We start from the raw sequence: 21246 nt of genomic DNA, 5'->3' as shown, positions 1-21246 counted from the left end.
GGCAATTTATGTGCATGAATGCACATTGTAGGGAATTTTATTCAAATACAGATTTGGTTTTAAACGTTTATTTGGTTTATTAAAATAAATTAAAAGGATAAAGCTATTGAAAAATTGAAAATAATTATTGTATTAAGGACAAAACGGTTAGGGCGTTTAATTGAATTAATTATAATAAATAAAATAATAAAACCCAAAAGTAAAACAAAAAATTAAATATATACCAACAGAAAATTAACATAAAAAAATGTAATTAATACTATAACTTACAAGCAAAGCATTAATAACACTTCAAACAAAAAGTATACCATTTATAAAATATATTTTACCCATTAAAATACAAAACTATAGTTAAAAGCTATATTTAAATGTTTAAATCGTTTATTAAAGTAAAACCCCAAAGGACATTCTAAAGCGTAACGAAAGGTCACAAGGTTGTTGTCACCCAGACAACCGCACATGGTTACTTACATGTATATTTTATATTCCCATTCAGATCCAAAAAAAAACCCAACAATCAACCATGAAGAAGATTTAAGGTCTGTTCCAGAAAAGGCTAACAGAAATCCAGAGCGAGTGGAAATCCGATAGATAAGGATTTCGACGGAGAGATTTTCATTAAATCGAGGGAAACACATTTCCATCCGTGGGTGGCGATGCCACCGAGGCCCCTGTGGGCCCCTCCTGCCCCTGCCCATGCCTCGAACGGGGTGCAGACGACTCGCGATCGCCGCTAAGAGGTTAATTCCTGCACTTGCCATTAACAACAATACTAGTTGTAATAATTAATAAGCGACAACAGAGAGCGCCGCACAAAAAAAAAGAGAATACAAGAAATCATAAAAAACATAATTAAATAATAAATAATCAACATAAATCGTGAAGTGAAGTGCATTCGCACTCTCGGTACAGTGAGCACCAGACACAAAATGACTATGAAATCGATGAAGTACTCCGATTGTGATACCATCATGGATGGCTACAATCCGGTACCACCGCCCCTGCCCCGCCGAGTACCCCCCGTGCGAAATATCTACGCTGAGCCCTTTGCCCACGAGCCGAACCATTCCAGCAGGTAAATAATGCACTCAGTGCACTCGAAAAAAAACTATTTAACTATTCTGTTTAAACATTAAGAAACGCAAAACTAAGGCTTAATTTTGATTTCCATTTTTTTTTAGTCATATTAAAAGATTTTAAGACATTTATACAATATATATTCACTTAAACCTATTTTAACTATAAAATAGGGGTTTTTTTAAGTATATTCACCTGCACACCTGTGCAAATAATTGTAATTAAGTCGAGTGTCATCGCGAATTTACAGTGCCATCAAAATGCCAGGAACAAAGGCAAATGGCGATTATGCACAGGTCAACTGGGGTCAAATGTATTGCATGCTGTCTGACTGGCAGTCCCATAAAATCATTGCCAAAATATTGCCACAGATTTAAGACTTAATTAGCATTCAAGTCCTCCGGTCTGTTGCATTGAAAATAATAACAAATTAAAGGCAATTCTTGGGAAATCAAATTGTTGGTTCCATTTCAGACTTAATCTGAGTGGTAGAGTGCTTTGAACCTTTATTATGCGGCAATTTTAATAAGAAAATGTAGACTTACACAAGTGCACAATTAGGTACTTTGTTTTAATTAATTGCTTTTTAATGACTTAATATTCAAATAAACTAAATTTATTATTTTGAGTTGTTAGCTCGGTTTTTAAAAACCTCTAAGGATTAGCTTGTTTTTATAAACTATAGTTTCCATATTTCAATCTAATTGAATTTATTATTGATTATCAAATTATTATGATTTTGAATTTATTAGGTATTTCCATATATCGCTGTTACTTAATTTATAAATTAATGATCAGTTACTGGCCCCGAAAGAACTCCAAGCCCAATAACTGAATGCTAAAAAACATCTCTCTCTCAACCCACTGCATTTTACATGAGAAAAGGGTTCCTTTATTGCCCAGTCACCTTAAGGTGTTGCTTTGTTTTCGTTTTTAAAAACTCCATTCGCCGGCGCAATCATCCCCAATTCAAACGCAAGAAACTGGAACACAATTGCAATAAACGCACGCCTCGATGAGTAGCTCCAATTTTTTTTTTTTTACTATCCTCCCACTCATGTGCCACAGAGTTGCATATTAAAAAGAAGAAAAATATGTGTATATAGATGGAGAAGAAGAGCAGATGATAAAGAAATGTCCCATATAAAGCGGCGTGAGTCGAGTGTACAATATGCATTTTCATATCTGAATAAATAGACAGGCGAGAGGTGCGGAGTTCTCACTGGGATATAATATAAATATATATATATATATATAAATATATATGTATGTATACAGCCCACAACAATGGCCAGAGGGGTGAGGGGGAGGTAACGAGGGCAGACAGATGGAAGAGCTTACTAGGACGAGGATGTGGATGTGGATGAGGAGCTACAACGACCAAGTGGTAACCAACAGTCAGCCAACTGATACAAGAGGCTGGCTGCACGGCAAAAAAAAAAAAACCATTGGTCAGCACTTGAAGATGTCATATAAAAAAAATCACTATAGAATAGGTTGAAATTATTATAACTATTTTGTTTGTAGTTTTTGTTTATTTTAAACTCCCTATCAAAATATAAAACAATTTATCAGCTTGCATTTAGCTACTCTTTTTTTGTGGTAAGAAGTCAAATATTAATAAATTATTTATTTTTAAACATATATATTCGGATATTGGATTAAGATCGTTACAAAAAATATATAAATTTACACCATAAAAATAATTTGGCTTTTCAATGTTTATGTATTTTATTTAAAACTATATTTTTCTTTTTAAATGTTTTTGTACACCTAAAAAAAATTATTGTGACAACATAAAAATAAACTTTTTTAAATCAAAGAAATAAGTTTAGCCGTAAGAAATCGTGATAAATCAGAAAATAATATATTTTCCCTCAGTGTAGTGGGCGTTGGGGTGCGTGGGCGTGGCTGTGAGCGGGTTTCGGCAGTACGGCGCAATATGTTTGCCTGTCAGTTTCATGCATTTCATATCGAAAACCATTCGTACTTTTACTTGAGTGAGTTTTATGAGCAACGAGCTGAGCCTGTACGGGGATACACATATCCACGAGGATGCTCCACTGGCTACATTGTACCCTTTTTCCAGTTCAAATTGGTTGGCAAAGGGGGGCGGGGGGCGAAACATCAGTGGCCCCGTTTATATGCATAGTTTTTGGTTGCTGTGCGATTGCAAACTGCGAAGTGGGTTAGATTGTGTTCCGCTGCCTGTGTTCGCTCAGCTTTTATATTAAATGAAAATTCCAATTACTTTTTATGGGGCTACCAAACGTGGGTGGGGACTTTAGAATTTACTCAAACTTAAATGGCTATAACCAAGTGAAGTGCGGGTAGAAAAACACCAAATTTGGTTGAGGTCCTTGGCTATCTTAACATTATTTCTAATTTCGTTGGATAGTAAATAAAGTATTGTGAAACTTAAATTCTGAAATTTAGAAATATGCAGGGATGCATGTTTGCATTTCTCATACACTATAGTGTGTTCTGAAATGTAACACGTTTTAAAACTTAATTGTTATGCACTTTTCTGCGTGCTGATTTAAGCCCCCTTGAATGTCAAAGTTAACCCCTCCCCCCATTTTAGCTGCTCGAATTCAAACTGAAAAATTACAATAAATATTTCTCTTTCTCTCTTTTCGCCACTTCTAGGTAAGTTATGGAAACATGCTGGCAGTCCTGGAATATACGAATGCGAATAGGGATATATATATGGGTATATATATACATACATAAATGTACATGCATATTTGAGGAGCGACGAGGGCAGCCGCTCAACTGCAGAACTTCGAAAAGCCGAGCAACTGGAGCCGGGGGAATTTAATAATTCAAGTGGTTGGGCGAAGGGCGAAGGCCTCTCTAATGACCTACTTGAAAACAAACAACAATAGTAACAAAAAAAGTATGACTACCCACTGGTGGTAGCCACCGATCCACCCACCAAACCACCCACCGAACCACCCACCGAACCACCCATCGAACCACCCACCATCCGCACATAAGTAATTTGTGTGCTCGTGTGGGTCAGGTGGTTTTTCGGTAGCCAGAAACTTGTTTAGTTTTCGGTTTGGCTTAGTTCAGTTTCAGTTGTCGGTTTTCCGTATTCAGTTTTCTATTTCTAGCTTTAGGTTAGACTTGCGAGCTTAGATATACACTTCAAGTGCATTTCCCTAGCAAAAATCCAACACAGAAAATAACCTCTTGACCCACTCCAATCAATCCCCTCCCCCAACGCAAATAAAAAAAAAACAACAAATCGTGATGAACATTATGATTGAAATGGCGAGCTTCATATCATTTCGTTGGACAAACAAGTCGTACATATGTATACCATATATGCGTACTACATCCAGTTGATGTGTATTCTTATGGCAATGGGAGACAACTCGATTTTGCTCGTTAGACAACATTTGTTTCGGACAGTTGGCAACTAATTTGTTTTGAAATGGATGTCAAGAGTGTCCTCGAACCCCAGGACTTCACTTCGAGGCGGGGGACCAAGGGTCAGCAAATTGAATAAAAAAAGGCACAAGAAGTGCTGAGAAAAGGAGCAGGCAAGTAGTCAGGACATGCCATGACCATGTGTAGCTTTTCTCCTGCCACCCCAATAAAATAAGAGGTCCGCACTTGCCCGTAAATATTATGCCACATTTCGGATAGATTCAGCCAGGAAATTGTGTGTTGTTGATTCGGCGGTAAGCACATTTCACTCACATTTTGATAGGAAGTTTAATTTTAGATTTTAGTTCGCTTTTTGTTAATGCAAAATAATAAGCTTCGTTCCAACTGGAAAAAACTTAGGCCCCAAAACTTCGACCCTTTTTAAGCATATTTTTAAAGAGATTTCTGCAAACTACTACAAGCTATAAAGATTTGTTTTTCTATGGCTGTATAACCATTCTGTGATCTAAAACACCAAAAACCCTTTTGCTATCTCCCGATAAACAAGCTGAATCTTGGGTTTCCATGTCTATATTTGGTTAAATATTGTTGCCAGATTCAGAGATAGTTGTTGACTAAACTTTTGCCAGCCATAAAAGAATCCCAAAGAGCCTTAAGTCGTTGTGAGTTCCAAATCATTTCCCGTTTCGGTCGCATTTGAAATGACTTCTGCCACGATCGCTGAACATTCGCTGATGCCAACCAAAGGCAAATCCAGTGTCAGAGAAGGGGGCCTGGCATCGATTCCCAGTAAATTTTCAAATAACGAAATAGCACTTGGTAGATAAAAATTGGGATCTTGATCGGAGGTTATGGAGGAAAGAGGTGCTTCGCCGGTGTCGGAACTGGGATCCGATTCTTGGGACTCTGTTTGGGCATCTAAAAATGTAAATAGTGCCGGCAGGGAAATCAAAACTTCGTCTATATCTTCTCGATCCTCTCGGTCGGATCTTCGATGCTCCAGGGTTTGCAAATTGCAGCCCACAGAAGTTATTTCATCGGCCATGCCCAACATGTCCTCTCTGGCATTGGATATATAACCTTAAAGATAGATTTAATAGTTAAATTTGAATTTATAAATTACTAATTAGGCTTATTCGATTTTTTAAGGTTAATATTGGTTTTTTAAACTCACCCAACGGAGTTCTCTGTTTAGTTTTGGTTGCTGGAGCCTTTAGGCCTTTGCGATTTCGTCTTTTCTGTAAACTGCGGTTACTACTTGCCCTGGGTCTTTCTCTAATAGTTAAAGTTTGGCTTGGTGGTTCGGCAATTTTTACCGATTTACTAGAAGCTCGGCGCTCCAAAGGTATTGATTTGCCGATGGAAGGAGCGTTTCTGGAAGTAGATGCTTTATTGGGTAAAGTTCGGGCTGTGAAATTGGCACTGGGAATCGGATTGCCATGGATGGGAGCCACCGATTGCTTAAGCTTTTGATTCTCTGCAAGTAGAAGAGCCTTTAGATTTTTCAGTTCCTCGGTTAGTTTCGATCTGCGCTGCTCCAAGTCCCTCAATTTTTGTTGTTCGAGCTGCAAACTGGCGAAAAGTTGAGCGAATAGAGTATTGTTTTGATCTTGTTGGCGATGTTGGGCCTCCAAACGACTTGGACGATTTGCATTGGTACTGGCAGTGTCCTGTAAACCTTTGCTGTTATCCTCGGGTTTCTTCTCGGCCATGTTTTATATATATTTCAGACTAGAGCTTGAGGTTCTCAGGTTATTCTTAAGATTAGGGAATCCTCGGTCGCCCTGTCCTATAAAATCCCTAGATCTGGAACAACAAAATTTTGATGGAGTGTTTTTTGGAATGGTGTTTTATGTGTTGTGTTCAGTTACTATGTTGTGTATGAACTGCTCGAATGGGGGCCTTATCACTAGAACTTGAACAGTGACAGTTGGTCATGGCCTACGTGGATTGAAGATAGTTGATTTAGTCAAATGCAAAAACTAATATAAATATCTGAAGTGAAACAAAAAGCAGAGAAAAGACTATAAAGCTCTAAAGTAAGGCAGCAATTTATAAGTTTAATTTCTAAAGACTTTTTACTTTTAAAAAATGCCAAGCAATCATCTGAAATTCAAAATTGACCCCCCTTTAAAGTTCCAATTGATAAAGTCGCCAAATGCCCCTCAAGAAGTACAAATAAATCGGAGTGCGATTTTATTTGCACTCCCTGTGCTGCCATTATGCCGGCCTTTTAGCCACTCTCAAATTGGTCGAACTATTAAAGTGAAAAACTTTTTAGCTTCTGTTTTTCCCCGACCCACCGAAAGCTTTCGAATTGGTTCCATTTTATTCGGACTCTCATATTTTGGCAGACAAACTTCAAACTATTGTTGTGGCAAGTCAATGAACTGGCAAAATCGCCTAATATTTCCACACTTCCAGACACTTTTCGTTTTTCTCTGTTTTCTGTGTTTTCCTCCTTTTTTTTCTTTTTTTTTTTTTGAGAAAAAGGAGTTTTCCCTGGGAGAGCTGCATTTTTTGTGCTCTGAATGGCCAAGTATATTAAAAGTCTATTTCTTTTGGCAAGACAATAAAGTAGCGCGAGGGCGCAAGGATAGTGAAGGACAGTGGCTCACCCCTTCACGTTTTGTTGTAACAAAAGCACACGAAGATGAAGTAGGAGCCGAGGATTCAGGATCCTGAATTCAGGATCCAGGACTTTGGCTGTGGGATGAATGAGCCGGCGGGCGGCTATTGTTCTACTTCGCGAAATAGCGCACATAAAAAGCCAAAGAACGACGGCCATAAATGATAAAAAAAAGAGGGAGGGGGGCCAAAAAAGGGGGGCGGAGAAAATTGGTAGAAGCCGAAACTGAACCCGAAGTGGGGATAAATGACAGCCAACTGGCAGCCGTACAGAGGCGGCTAAAAAGGGAGGGAATGGGGCTTGAAAAGGGCCAGCTCCAGCAAGATAGGGAGTGTTGCAGAGAGAAAAGGGGGCGCCAGAAGACGGAGGCGCTTAGGAAAAAAGGCCAGTAAAATGGAATAAAATGCCAGGCCGACATCGACATTTTCCTGCCCCACAACCCCCTTCACATTTTTCCAACGCCCCGCCCCAAATGCCCCTGTCAATTCCGGCGACGTCTACGAGGAAAAGGGTTAAAAATGTTTCATTGCCTCGACAGGACTGCGAAGACAACATATGCCAATAATTTACGCAATTTAGACAAAGCAAAAAATACAAAACTCCAAGTCGAAAGAAAAATAAAGGAAACAAACAAGAAGACAGCACAGAAAAACAGGGCCTTTGGAAAAAAGGCAAAGAAAAAAAGGCCAAGGAAAATATTCTCTCCAGGCAAATCCATCAGGGCAGTGAGTTGGGTGTTCTGTGTCCAAAAACCACCCAAATATGCAGCCCAATTTCACACCAGACCCCACACCCCCCTTCCCCGCCACCGAAAAGCAAACCGAATTGATGCTCAATTTTATATTTTAAATGTTATTCAAATTGTGTCACATTTCTCAGTGTAATGGCTTGGAATTGTCTGCAGGAAAAAGGGTTACTACCCGAGTTGTTGTTTTCGTATGTTGCGGCTTGTCGGAGAAACTCCTCTCGAATTGCTAACCCCCCATTTTATTTATCGACTGCCATTTCTCCAGGGGTGTGTATACACATCTATATAGACATTTAAGTGTGTGTGTGGACAGAGGGTTGGGATACAGAGAAGATGCCTTAGAAATGAGCGATGCTCAGGCGATTTAAGTGCGCTAAGCTAATTAGCTGTGGCCAACAACACCAAGAAGTTGGCCAACGCAACTGACCCTCAAAGGTTACCAAAGGCCTCCGTTTACCTTTGCGGAAATTGCGTCATTAACAGGCGCTTAGTGTAGTGAGTATGTGTGTTAAATAACAATATAAAACATACACAGCAATGGTCAAAATGTCTGCACAAAAAATAGCAAAGTGTTGGAGAAAATTCTATCAAGATGAATGACTGTGTTGTAAACTATATAAAAACATTATCTAAGTGACTAGTATATTAAAATATTTGTATAAAAAGAGAAAAATGGTTATGTTTTACTTTTATTTGCAATTTATTCTTTTTAAACTTTTTTTTAAACTATTTTTTGCACTTGAAATATAGAATTTCAAAGCATAATTATATTTTGATACTTTATTTTAGGTTTTTAGATTTAATTATTTGCATTCTGCTTTGCTGTTCTCTTAATTCGTATTATTTGAGCTGTGCTTTGCTTACTATTCCCCCCACTGACTAAAAAGTATACTACATTTTTTGAAAACAAGATAACATTTCAAGGAGATCTTGTTCTTTTCCCAATGTAAAATCATCTCAGATTACAAGTGCTATTCAGATGACCACAACCGTGTAGATATAGATCCCAGCCCATCGGTTGGCGAGACATTAACCCTAAGACCTTTGATTAATGCCGGCTCAAAAGACACAAAAAGGGAAGCGAACAAAGCGAGGAACAAAGTCTCGTAATGAGACTGCCATTCCGATGATATGACATCTTGTTGTTTGGCCCAACTCGACTGAACAACTGAACAACTGAACGACTGAACGACTGAAGGACTGAAGGACTGAAGGACTGAAGGACTCAAGGGCCGAAGGACCTCTTCTCTGCCATACTTTGCACCCATCTCAATTACAGTCCTTCAGCGGAGAGTCATCTTCCTGCCCCCCCAGTGACAACTTGCCGATTCCTTTGGTCATTTCACCTGCCTCCAGGGGTAACTTTCACAAGCCAAACTCCTTAACCTACTGCCCCTGCCACGCCCCCAGCTCCCAACCCCCAACCCATTACCGCCCCCTGCTAATGATGTCCAATTCAGTGTTCGATCTGAGCTCCCCTGGGGCCAGGTGGGCAGAATAGAACAGAATAGAACAGAACAGAACAGAACCGAACCGAACGGAGCAGTACAAATGAAAACAAATCCGAGGCGGAGGTGAAAACCAAACTACATGACATCTGGAGTACTAAACATTCGATGGCCGGTCAGTACATCCTCGGCTGCTAATTGGACAAGTGAAAGTGAAATGAGGTCCTAACCTCGGGCAGCTTCCAAAGAAAGGCAGCCATTCGATGGGTAATCCCATGGCTAATCGGACACTTTGCAAAATAAACATGCCCCGTAATTGGGTGGCTGCTCCCGGAAAGTGAATAGTATGGATGCGGCGAAATATGTTTTGTTAAATTGAGTTACATGGTTTCGTGTAATAAACAAAACATCAATATTTCCCTTAATTAGTGAACAAAGTTGTTCCCTTTTTCTGTTGTCCTTTGGGTCTTTTATTTACACCGCTGGACAACAATCAGCGAGACTGAAAAGAACTTTGATAAGCGTATGTACATATGTACTGTAAAAATATTTGAAATATATATTTATAATATATTGTTGAACTTGGATAAGATTTTGAGAAGTCTTAGCTTTTGCTAAAGAAAAAAAACCTTTTTTTAAGCTGATGACCTAATTTAACAATGGCTATCACTTATTGATAAAACATTTGATTTCGCCAATTTGGCATTTACATAAGGGGCTTTATCAGATTATATTTTCGAAAATGAGCCAAACATAAATTAATTCGGATTTTCTTTTGAAGCTCAACAAGGTTGACATTCTATTATGAGAATATTTTTTTCATTATTTTGGCCAAAATTTTGATATATTTGGCAAAAAAAAAGGTGTCAGAAATAGAGCCCTTGGTAAAATAAAAAAAATTAAAAACAAAAATGTAAACCGCTGCCAAGCAAACATACTATTCCTACCATCCGATAAATTTTCTAAATAAAACCAAAACCACACAACCGGTTTTTGCGGTTCCAACATTTTTCTCGCAGTGTGCGCACCAGACAAAACTGCTAATCAGACGCATTCCTGCTCAACTAATGCCAAGTCAAAGGGAAAAGCTTTTGCCGCCTTTTTCTGTTTCTGTTTCTGTTTCTATTTCAGTTTCAGTTTCGGTTTCAGTGTCAAAGTCAGAGGCCGGGTCAAAAGGCGCATCAATGCTGCTGAGCATATTTTGTGGTCGCCTGGCTTTCCCCCTCACCCTTTGCCATTTTCCAGCTGCCTGGCCCAGCTTTTCCTTACTACTTTTTTTTATTTGTTTTTCTTTTTTATTTTTTTTACATCTTTTTGAGAACTTTCTGTGTGTGCCATGATGCTGCACAAAAAACTTCCGACAACAATTCTGCAAACGCAAGCAGGAAAACATAAATCTGGCTAAAGCTAAAACGCAAACTTTTATTTTAAAAAAGGAGGAAAGAGTCAGAGGCGAAACCAAAAAAAAAAGTAAATAAAATGAGAAAAGAATAAAAGGAGGAATTTTGTGTGAGTGCGTGCAAGTGATAGAGGGATTGGATAAAACAGAGACGACGAGTGCAGCCAAGATGTCCCGAACTGGAGTCTGAAGATTGGCCCCGGCTTGGAGACGAACTTATTGTACTGGGGTCCAACTAGGTCGACTGGGGAAGGGCACTTCTCACAGAGGTAATATGGGTAATAATAAACAACGCATAGCATACTTTATTCCCTTAAAAGAACGTGAAAAATGAAGGTTTAACAAAATGAAATCACAGGTTTTTAAGGGCATTTGATCTATTATAATAGGGAAATGTATTAAGAAGGTGTTAATATTAATTTAACAAAAATAGCAAGAGTAACTAATTCTAACAATTTAGCTTTAAAAATGTATACATATCAAATCAAATTCCATACTTAATATCTACAGGGTTGTTTGCTAATTTATTATGCCATACCAGATCTGGAATACTTATTAAATATTTGTTGGAATTTATTGTGTGCTTATACAATTTGTTTTGAGGAATCTCAGTTGTAGGGCATTATATGAGCTCCATGAATGGGTCAAACCGCATTTTGCAATGGACATAAAAACGCGAAAACAAGCTCTTCTCCAGACTTGTTTTCTGGGAAAGAGAGGGGTGTATAAAGAAGGAAAGAGAGAGATGCAACGAAGTATCTTTTTTTTTTGTTAAGCAAATGTCCACATTTTGACCATTTGAAATCCAAACAGGCAACTTTTATGCCACTGACGCGTGCGTGTGTGTGTGTGTGCTCCTTTAGTTTTTTTTTTTTTTGTTTTTTCTGTACTACGTGTGAGTGTGGAACAGACTTTGGCTGCCATTTCGACTTGAGCTTGAAATTTTGCAACATGCCTTCGACATCTCTTGGGTATTTTTACGACTATCACATACGGCCAAAAGACTGACCACAAAAGCCAAGGCGCCCAAGTGCCGCGACTCCACTCCGCCCGCTTTTTTTTTTTTTTTTGCTGATTGTGATTCTGGTTTCGGTTCTGGTTTAGGTTTAAAGCCAGAGCCAGAGCAAGAGCCAAAAAAACGAACACAACAAATAAGAGCCAGCCAGCTCCTGCCTCAAATGGATTTGGACAGAAACAACGGATAGAGCCGAAATAAAAATAAAGGAAGCATAAAAAACAGATACAGAGCGAGAAAATAAGGGGCTGGTATGCGGGGGTAGCGATGATGCACGTGATGCGATTCCTCGCTGTCTTAAAAGATACAAAGATACAAGGATACAAACCAAAACAACTAGAACCATCAGTGCTGTCAAATGTATTTGGCCAAATAGTAGCCAATTCGGTAGTTAAGAATATGTACCAAATCAATACATATTTATTTGTACAAAAAGTTTAAGTTTTGTTAAATAACTTTTCAAATGATTAAAAATATGTGATATATTTATTTACATAAATTAATAGATTAATATTTGAATGTGTAAAAAAACGTTTTGAATAATTAATTTCGCCATTAATGCTTTTTGTTGTGGTTTTTCTACGCAGAAATATTTTCATAAAAATATCCTTTCAAAAGAATATAAACAACCGATTTTAGACCAATAAAACATAGTGCAATTCAGCCACAAAAAGGCCAAGAAATCAACACCGAAGACAGCCGAACGACTGCGACTCAATTCGATTCGATTCGATTCGAGAAGAAAGCAGAAGAGAAGAGCAGGCTTTAGCCAGCTGATTGCCGCCAATTAGCAACTAAGTGGATTTGTAGACCGAAAGCTTAGCCTCAGGGAGCTCTGGATGGTGCCTTGGGTGGTGTGGGTGGGTGTTGGGTGGCGAATGGCGGTTGGCTAGATGGCAGAATGGCTGGGCGGTGGTGCTCTCGGCTGTCTGTGACGGCGTTACGTGCCAGGTCGAAATGTGAAAAAGTTGCCAATATTTATATCGATAAACAAAGTAGGAATAAACATCAGCGATTCCTACTGGCACACTTGGCGAAATATTATATTGTGTAGCCAAGGCAAAGTCAGGAACTTAATTTTGAATAAGAATATGTATATATTGTCAACAGTAAAGCAGTATTTCAAAACTCAGGACGTTAAGATATATTCAAACTAAGGCATACTGGAGTCTAAATATTTGTTGTCATCTTTTTATGTATTTCCACAAAAGGCAAAGACAAAATTTATATTTATAAACCGATTGTGGATGGGTAGTATAGGTTGCCAGCTATACAAAACAGTAATTTTTATGGCTTTACGTTCAGTTTTGGCCAAGTTACATAAAAAGGACTTTATTGGATTTTTGGTTTTTTACAAATCTTCAAATTCCCAAAAAAAAAAACACCCTTAAAATCAGTTTTTCTATCAAAACGCTGGGTAGTAATACTCAAAAGATGGAATGTCATACATCGCTGAATTAAATTGCCAATCGAATGGCATTCACAGATAAATTTTTTTTATATTTTCAAATTTTCGAAAAAATGATGACCCCCACCCTTATAAAAAATGCAAAAATTGGACAAAAAATGTATTTTTCAAAAAAATCGATATTTGAAAATCGCTCTTTGCATCAAAACAAAATTAATATTTATAAACCGATTGTGGATGGGTAATATAGGTTGCCAGCTATACAAAACAGTAATTTTATGGATTTACGTCCAGTTTTGAGCAAGTTACATAAAAAGGACTTTATTGGATTTTTTGGTTTTTTACAAATCTTCAAATTCCCAAAAAAAAACACCCTTAAAATCAGTTTTTCTATCAAAACGCTGGGTAGTAATACTCAAAAGATGGAATGTCATACATCGCTGAATTCGCCGTTAAATTGCCAATCGAATGGCATTCACAGATAAATTTTTTTTATATTTTCAAATTTTCGAAAAAAATGATGACCCCCACCCTTATAAAAAATGCAAAAATTGGACAAAAAAATGCATTTTTCAAAAAATCGATATTTGAAAATCGCTCTTTGCATCAAAACAAAATTAATATTTATAAACCGATTGTGGATGGGTAATATAGGTTGCCAGCTATACAAAACAGTAATTTTATGGATTTACGTCCAGTTTTGAGCAAGTTACATAAAAAGGACTTTATTGGATTTTTGGTTTTTTACAAATCTTCAAATTCCCAAAAAAACCACCCTTAAAATCAGTTTTTCTATCAAAACGCTGGGTAGTAATACTCAAAAGATGGAATGTCATACATCGCTGAATTCGCCGTTAAATTGCCAATCGAATGGCATTCACAGATAACATTTTTTTCATATTTTCAAATTTTCGAAAAAATGATGACCCCCACCCTTATAAAAAATGCAAAAATTGGACAAAAAATGTATTTTTCAAAAAATCGATATTTGAAAATCGCTCTTTGCATCAAAACAAAATTTATATTTATAAACCGATTGTGGATGGGTAATATAGGTTGCCAGCTATACAAAACATTAATTTTTTTTGGCTTTACGTCCAGTTTTGAGCAAGTTACATAAAAAGGACTTTATTGGATTTTTTGGTTTTTTACAAATCTTCAAATTCCCAAAAAAACCACCCTTAAAATCAGTTTTTCTATCAAAACGCTGAGAAGTAATGGTCAAAATATGGAATGTCATACATCGCTGAATTCACCATTAAATTGCCAATCGAATGGCATTCACAGATAACATTTTTTTTTATATTTTCAAATTTTCGAAAAAATGATGACCCCCACCCTTATAAAAAATGCAAAAATTGGACAAAAAATGTATTTTTCAAAAAATCGATATTTGAAAATCGCTCTTTGCATCAAAACAAAATTTATATTTATAAACCGATTGTGGATGGGTAATATAGGTTGCCAGCTATACAAAACATTAATTTTTTTTGGCTTTACGTCCAGTTTTGAGCAAGTTACATAAAAAGGACTTTATTGGATTTTTTGGTTTTTTACAAATCTTCAAATTCCCAAAAAAACCACCCTTAAAATCAGTTTTTCTATCAAAACGCTGAGAAGTAATGGTCAAAATATGGAATGTCATACATCGCTGAATTCACCATTAAATTGCCAATCGAATGGCATTCACAGATAACATTTTTTTTATATTTTCAAATTTTCGAAAAAATGATGACCCCCACCCTTATAAAAAATGCAAAAATTGGACAAAAAATGTATTTTTCAAAAAATCGATATTTGAAAATCGCTCTTTGCATCAAAACAAAATTTATATTTATAAACCGATTGTGGATGGGTAATATAGGTTGCCAGCTATACAAAACATTAATTTTTTTTGGCTTTACGTCCAGTTTTGAGCAAGTTACATAAAAAGGACTTTATTGGTTTTTTTGGTTTTTTACAAATCTTCAAATTCCCAAAAAAACCACCCTTAAAGTCAGTTTTTCTATCAAAACGCTGAGAAGTAATGGTCAAAATATGGAATGTCATACATCGCTGAATTCGCCATTAAATTGCCAATCGAATGGCATTCACAGATAAAATTTTTTTATATTTTCAAATTTTCGAAAAAATGATGACCCCCACCCTTATAAAAAATGCAAAAATTGGACAAAAAATGTATTTTTCAAAAAATCGATATTTGAAAATCGCTCTTTGCATCAAAACAAAATTTATATTTATAAACCGATTGTGGATGGGTAATATAGGTTGCCAGCTATACAAAACATTAATTTTTTTTGGCTTTACGTCCAGTTTTGAGCAAGTTACATAAAAAGGACTTTATTGGATTTTTTGGTTTTTTACAAATCTTCAAATTCCCAAAAAAACCACCCTTAAAATCAGTTTTTCTATCAAAACGCTGAGAAGTAATGGTCAAAATATGGAATGTCATACATCGCTGAATTCACCATTAATTGCCAATCGAATGGCATTCACAGATAACATTTTTTTATATTTTCAAATTTTCGAAAAAATGATGACCCCCACCCTTATAAAAAATGCAAAAATTGGACAAAAAATGCATTTTTCAAAAAATCGATATTTGAAAATCGCTCTTTGCATCAAAACAAAATTTATATTTATAAACCGATTGTGGATGGGTAATATAGGTTGCCAGCTATACAAAACATTAATTTTTTTTGGCTTTACGTCCAGTTTTGAGCAAGTTACATAAAAAGGACTTTATTGGTTTTTTTGGTTTTTTACAAATCTTCAAATTCCCAAAAAAACCACCCTTAAAGTCAGTTTTCTATCAAAACGCTGAGAAGTAATGGTCAAAATATGGAATGTCATACATCGCTGAATTCGCCATTAAATTGCCAATCGAATGGCATTCACAGATAAAATTTTTTTTATATTTTCAAATTTTCGAAAAAATGATGACCCCCACCCTTATAAAAAATGCAAAAATTGGACAAAAAATGTATTTTTCAAAAAATCGATATTTGAAAATCGCTCTTTGCATTAAAACAAAATTTATATTTATAAACCGATTGTGGATGGGTAATATAGGTTGCCAGCTATACAAAACAGTAATTTTATGGATTTACGTCCAGTTTTGAGCAAGTTACATAAAAAGGACTTTATTGGATTTTTTGGTTTTTTACAAATCTTCAAATTCCCAAAAAAACCACCCTTAAAATCAGTTTTTCTATCAAAACGCTGAGAAGTAATGGTCAAAATATTGAATGTCATACATCGCTGAATTCGCCGTTAAATTGCCAATCGAATGGCATTCACAGATAAAATTTTTTTATATTTTCAAATTTTCGAAAAAATGATGACCCCCACCCTTATAATAAATGCAAAAATTGGACAAAAAATATATTTTTCAAAAAATCGATATTTGAAAATCGCTCTTTGCATCAAAACAAAATTTATATTTATAAACCGATTGTGGATGGGTAGTATAGGTTGCCAGCTATACAAAACATTAATTTTTTTGGCTTTACGTCCAGTTTTGAGCAAGTTACATAAAAAGGACTTTATTGGATTTTTTGGTTTTTTACAAATCTTCAAATTCCCAAAAAAACCACCCTTAAAATCAGTTTTTCTATCAAAACGCTGAGAAGTAATGATCTAAATATTGAATGTCATACATCGCTGAATTCGCCGTTAAATTGCCAATCGAATGGCATTCACAGATAAATTTTTTTTTATATTTTCAAATTTTCGATAATAAATGCAAAAAATGTATTTTTCAAAAAATCGATTTTTGAAAATCGCTCTTTGCATCAAAACAAAATTTATATTTATAAACCGATTGTGGATGGGTAGTATAGGTTGCCAGCTATACAAAACAGTAATTTTTTTTGGCTTTACGTCCAGTTTTGAGCAAGTTACATAAAAAGGACTTTATTGGATTTTTTGGTTTTTTAGATATCTTCAAAGACCCAAAAAAAAACACCCTAAAAATCAGTTTTTCTATCAAAATTTTGAAAATGGCTCTTTGTATCAAAACAAAATTAATATATATAAACCGATTGTGGATGGGTAGTATAGGTTGCCAGCTTGTTTGTTTTGGGCTTTGATATTTTTTTGGTCAAATGTTTTTATGATATAATAGGTTTGCTGCCCAAGTAAATCCACCTGCTTATTTTTGATTTTTTATTATTGTTTTTTCAGTGTAGAGAGTGAGAGCTCGATGGATGGGGCTTAGTCCAAAGCCACGTGTATGGGATGCGTACGTGCTGCTGTTGAAAAGTGGTGGAGTGGGATGTGGGTTGTGGATTTGGGTGGTGGTGCTGGTGGGAAGTGGGAAGTGGGTGGTGCTGGGCGGTGGGTGGCTGGCTTTGTTTTTTGGTGCTCGAGGACCGGAGGCCAAGGGGCAACCTACTGGCGAACTACTACGTGCCCGGGCCCAGAACGAGACAAGTTAAATCGTCGCGTTATTGATGGCGAATGTACGTGATAGGCTCACACACCACATAGTACCACAATGAACATCATGATGATGATGATGATGACAATGGTGATGCTCCTGCTGATCGTCATCATTTTAGTTATGGCCGTAATGAAGACTGAAGGGAACTTTTGCGTCGACAACAGCTTTCAACAAGCATCGGGCCCACCTGTGTGCACGCTTTTCAAAAACAAAAAAAAAACTTTGTTTTTGGGCCCGTTTCTCCCTCTTTTCTACGTTTTTGCCCCCTGAAGAGGAGACCTCTTAGCTTAATGTGATTAAAGTGACTTGGCATTGGATTTTATGTTGCCCAGATTGGAAATTTTGACCTGTTTTCATCTGACGATTTTCAAGCAGATTTTGTCTTGCCTGCAAATTGAATTTTCTTTGATTTAACTAATGGTTAAAGCTACTTTTGGCACTGCAAAATATTATTTATAAATCAGCAGTAATTGTCTAATGTTTTTGCATCAATAGATTTCACTTCCATAAAAGCAAATAATATTTTAATTCTTAAAATTATAATATTCTACTTACAACAAAAAGTTTCTATTCTTTTGAACCAAACTACACCTTTATTTTTGGAACATTTAACTAAAATAATCGATTGTGTCTGTGTTTAACGTGAAGTCGGGGTTTTTGCTGACTCATAAAAACTCCCTACCAACAAAACGCACCCAACACGACTGCAACTGACAATTTAACATTTAATTAAAAATCAATTAAAAACGTATTTTTGCACTTTGCTGTGTGAACGAAGCAGAGCAAGTGGAAAAAGAAAGCATATAGACAACTTATAGGTACACCAATGTGTATAAATACATATATATGTGCAGAATACGAGGCAAAAAGTTAGAAAGGGGAAAAAAAAGATCGGAAGGGAGGAAACGGAGCCATGTCTTCACTGAAAACAAGAGGAAAATGTTCTAGGAATGAGACATAAAAAATTAAATTGAAAGAAGGGTGATAACGTTTACAAATAATTATTTATGAATAAAATCTCCTCTTTAAAACTAAATTATGTAAAACTTATTTGGTATTATATATGAATAAAAATTTCAAATTTAAGATACTTTAAACAAAAAGGCCATTAAAACCCATAATTGATTCAAATTAATGGCAAGCTAATTTAATAATATATGGACAGCAATTAAAGAATTTACTAAGATTTTGTGGCGTTTCTTACCATTTTGGCGTGCAGTGTATCTATTTTTCTATGTTTATCTCTGTGTATGTTTAAGTTGTTTGATTATTGGAACTGAAGTTGAAATTGAAAGAGCTTAATTGAATTAATGTTCGGCATGAATGGGGGCCTTAGATGCTGTTGCAATGGGGAATTTATTCTCTCATAATTCTTCGATTGCCGACGTTTGAACTCTGATGGGAATTCGTCTCGCCATTCAATCAACGACTGCGAATTAAATGCCTCCGCTCAAGATCTGGGCAGTATGGGGTTAAGGGAGAGTGGGCCACCCGCATTTATTGATTCGAAACACCCCTTCAAGTAAACTTAACCCTTTGTGAAAAGGTTCTCGACTTCGGACGTCGTTTATCATTAAATTGCAATTAAAATTGACACGGAATTTGATTTATATATAAGTATGTTATATACAAATTACAATATATATTCGTTTTAAAGGGTTGATTGGCTCAGGGGTTTGGGTTTCATATTTGACATACAATTAGTTGTGTGTTGAGGGTCACTCAAAGGTTAAGACAAGCAAGTAGTCAGGCGAAATCGTTCTTTCTTATTTAAATGGTTGTATTTTACACTTTTTAAATAAAACTACAAAAAAAAGCACTTATAAAGATTTTCAATTCCCTTTTTACCTAGATAAAAACCAGTATAAGAAAAGTTTTTTTTGGTCAAGTCAAGTGCATGTAAATTTTCTTAAGCCGCAAGAAATTTAATACTCTTCCTATTCTTATGTTTATGTGATTTTAGAACCAACTAGAAACTCACAAGAAAAGCGATAAATATGTGGGTAAAGTGTTTTCCAGTTCTCGTTTTGATCGCCTGACAGCCGTTAATTTAAGCACTTCAATGTTGATGATTATGACGCCGATGATTAGAGAGGAAAAAAAATAGAAAACGAGAAAATTCGAATTCATTCAAATTTGCATATAAAACGAAAAAATTTGTTGGGCGTTCCATAAAATTTTGTTCGATTCGGATACTGGTTCGGAATCGAAATCGTTTTATGGTTATGATGTGTCAGATGCGGGCTGTTTCATGTTGGTCAAGTTGTTTGCTCCGAAAGGCCCAAGTCAATAAAACGCATTGGGTGGTGTCACTCAAGTGAAAAGTCCGCAGAGAGGAAAAAACAGCGTCGAAAAGGGAAAAGCGAAGGAAAAGCAAAGATTAAAGAAGAATTGATGTGCATAAGACGGCGGCAATCAAACAATCGGTGGGGATTTCTTCTGCCTCTGCTCTTCGCTGCTTTTTATTATTTTATATGGCAGGCGGAAAATCCGCCAACAAAAGAGTCTTAAGAGGAACTTTTAATAAGGATGTGAAAAATGTTCGGCATTGCTAATTGAGCGAAAATTTAATTCTTTCAGAAACCCCCCAACCTTTCCCTTTTAATTAAGGCAAAAATAAAGAAAAGAGGGGGGGAGAGAGACAGGAAGGTAGGGAGGCGATAGCAGAAATGTTAATAATACTTATGAAATTTTTAAGTTGAGGAATCACAGACGATGGCCCGCATCTATCGAGTGGCATTCACAAAAGAGCCGCATGCACAGAAAGAAATTAATTGCACCATGTTTACGAAGTATTTTGATACATTTCAATATTCATCGTAAAAGTTTTTTTTTTCTAAAATCGTCGTATCTATTGCAAATATTTAAAACTTAAAAAACAAAAAAAAAGGTATTTTTCCAATATTTTAGTTAATTGAAAAATGATGTATTAATTGACTTTTTAATTTTACTTTCTATCATATCAACACAATCGACATTGAAAGTTAATTTATTTTACTAACAAAAAAAGGATAAAGTATTTTTTTTTTGTCTGTGCATATATATAAGTGAATTTCTGTATGTGAGCATTTTGCATTTAAAAAGCCATAAAAATCGAGGCAAAAAGCCGGCGACTTCCTCAGGCAGTTCTCCACTTTAACTGCAATTGGCATTGAAATTTAACACTGGCCCTTGCATTCATTTGCCGGGCACGTTTCTTGGCCCCCTTTCCCGGATTTCATTTCCTTCCCCGTCCCTGAACTTGTCTTGATTTCCCCCCCCCCCCCCCCCCATTTTCCATCCTCTTTGGTGGCGCTTTGTGTGTGGGCAGTCGGCAAAAGTCAGCGACTAAATTAATGTGTGCAATCAAATGTGAGCAATTCCCAACTCGCTGAATGATTCAAGTGTAATTTTATGGGAAACGTGGGGCAGGGAGTTGTTGTTATGGGCTAAATTACATACATAGTATGCTAATATCTGGGCAGTGGAATCGGAGTGGGAATTTGCTAATTATAACCACTGTTTTGCATTTAGCTGTACTATGAACAAAGAAAGGAATTAACTCAATTGATGCATTAAACTTATATGTGTTTTATAACTCACAAAATAGAGATTTTTACGTATGCAAAATTTTATGTTGAAATTGTTATACGTTTCCTGTTATCGCCTTGATTTTATAATGATAAAACTCATTTTATGT

At 36.2% G+C, this 21246-nt stretch overlaps 2 protein-coding genes across 2 annotated transcripts in view; one reads left to right on the top strand and one right to left on the bottom strand.

Moving 5' to 3' along the window:
- The window catches only part of LOC128265097 (teneurin-a), a 246366-nt gene that overhangs the window by 127602 nt on the left and 97518 nt on the right, over positions 1 to 21246 (top strand).
- LOC128265098 (uncharacterized) lies at positions 5031 to 6398 on the bottom strand. The gene is made up of 2 exons (XM_053000914.1): positions 5651 to 6398; positions 5031 to 5556 (listed from the first exon to the last, which is right to left on the bottom strand). The coding sequence occupies exons 1-2, from the start codon at positions 6186 to 6188 to the stop codon at positions 5129 to 5131; spliced, it is 966 nt and encodes a 321-aa protein (XP_052856874.1). The 5' UTR covers positions 6189 to 6398; the 3' UTR covers positions 5031 to 5128.

The sequence above is a fragment of the Drosophila gunungcola genome, unplaced genomic scaffold (assembly GCF_025200985.1).
Source record: "Drosophila gunungcola strain Sukarami unplaced genomic scaffold, Dgunungcola_SK_2 000093F, whole genome shotgun sequence".
In the NCBI taxonomy this organism is placed as follows: domain Eukaryota; kingdom Metazoa; phylum Arthropoda; class Insecta; order Diptera; family Drosophilidae; genus Drosophila; species Drosophila gunungcola.
This window is presented reverse-complemented; position numbering and strand designations above follow the sequence as displayed.

Coding starts and splice junctions, on each gene's coding strand:
- LOC128265098 (XM_053000914.1), bottom strand. CDS start 6,188: ATGGCCGAGAAGAAACCCGAGGATAACAGCAAAGGTTTACAGGACACT. Junction 5,557..5,650: donor TAAACAGAGAACTCCGTTGG/GTGAGTTTAAAA, acceptor TCTATCTTTAAG/GTTATATATCCAATGCCAGA.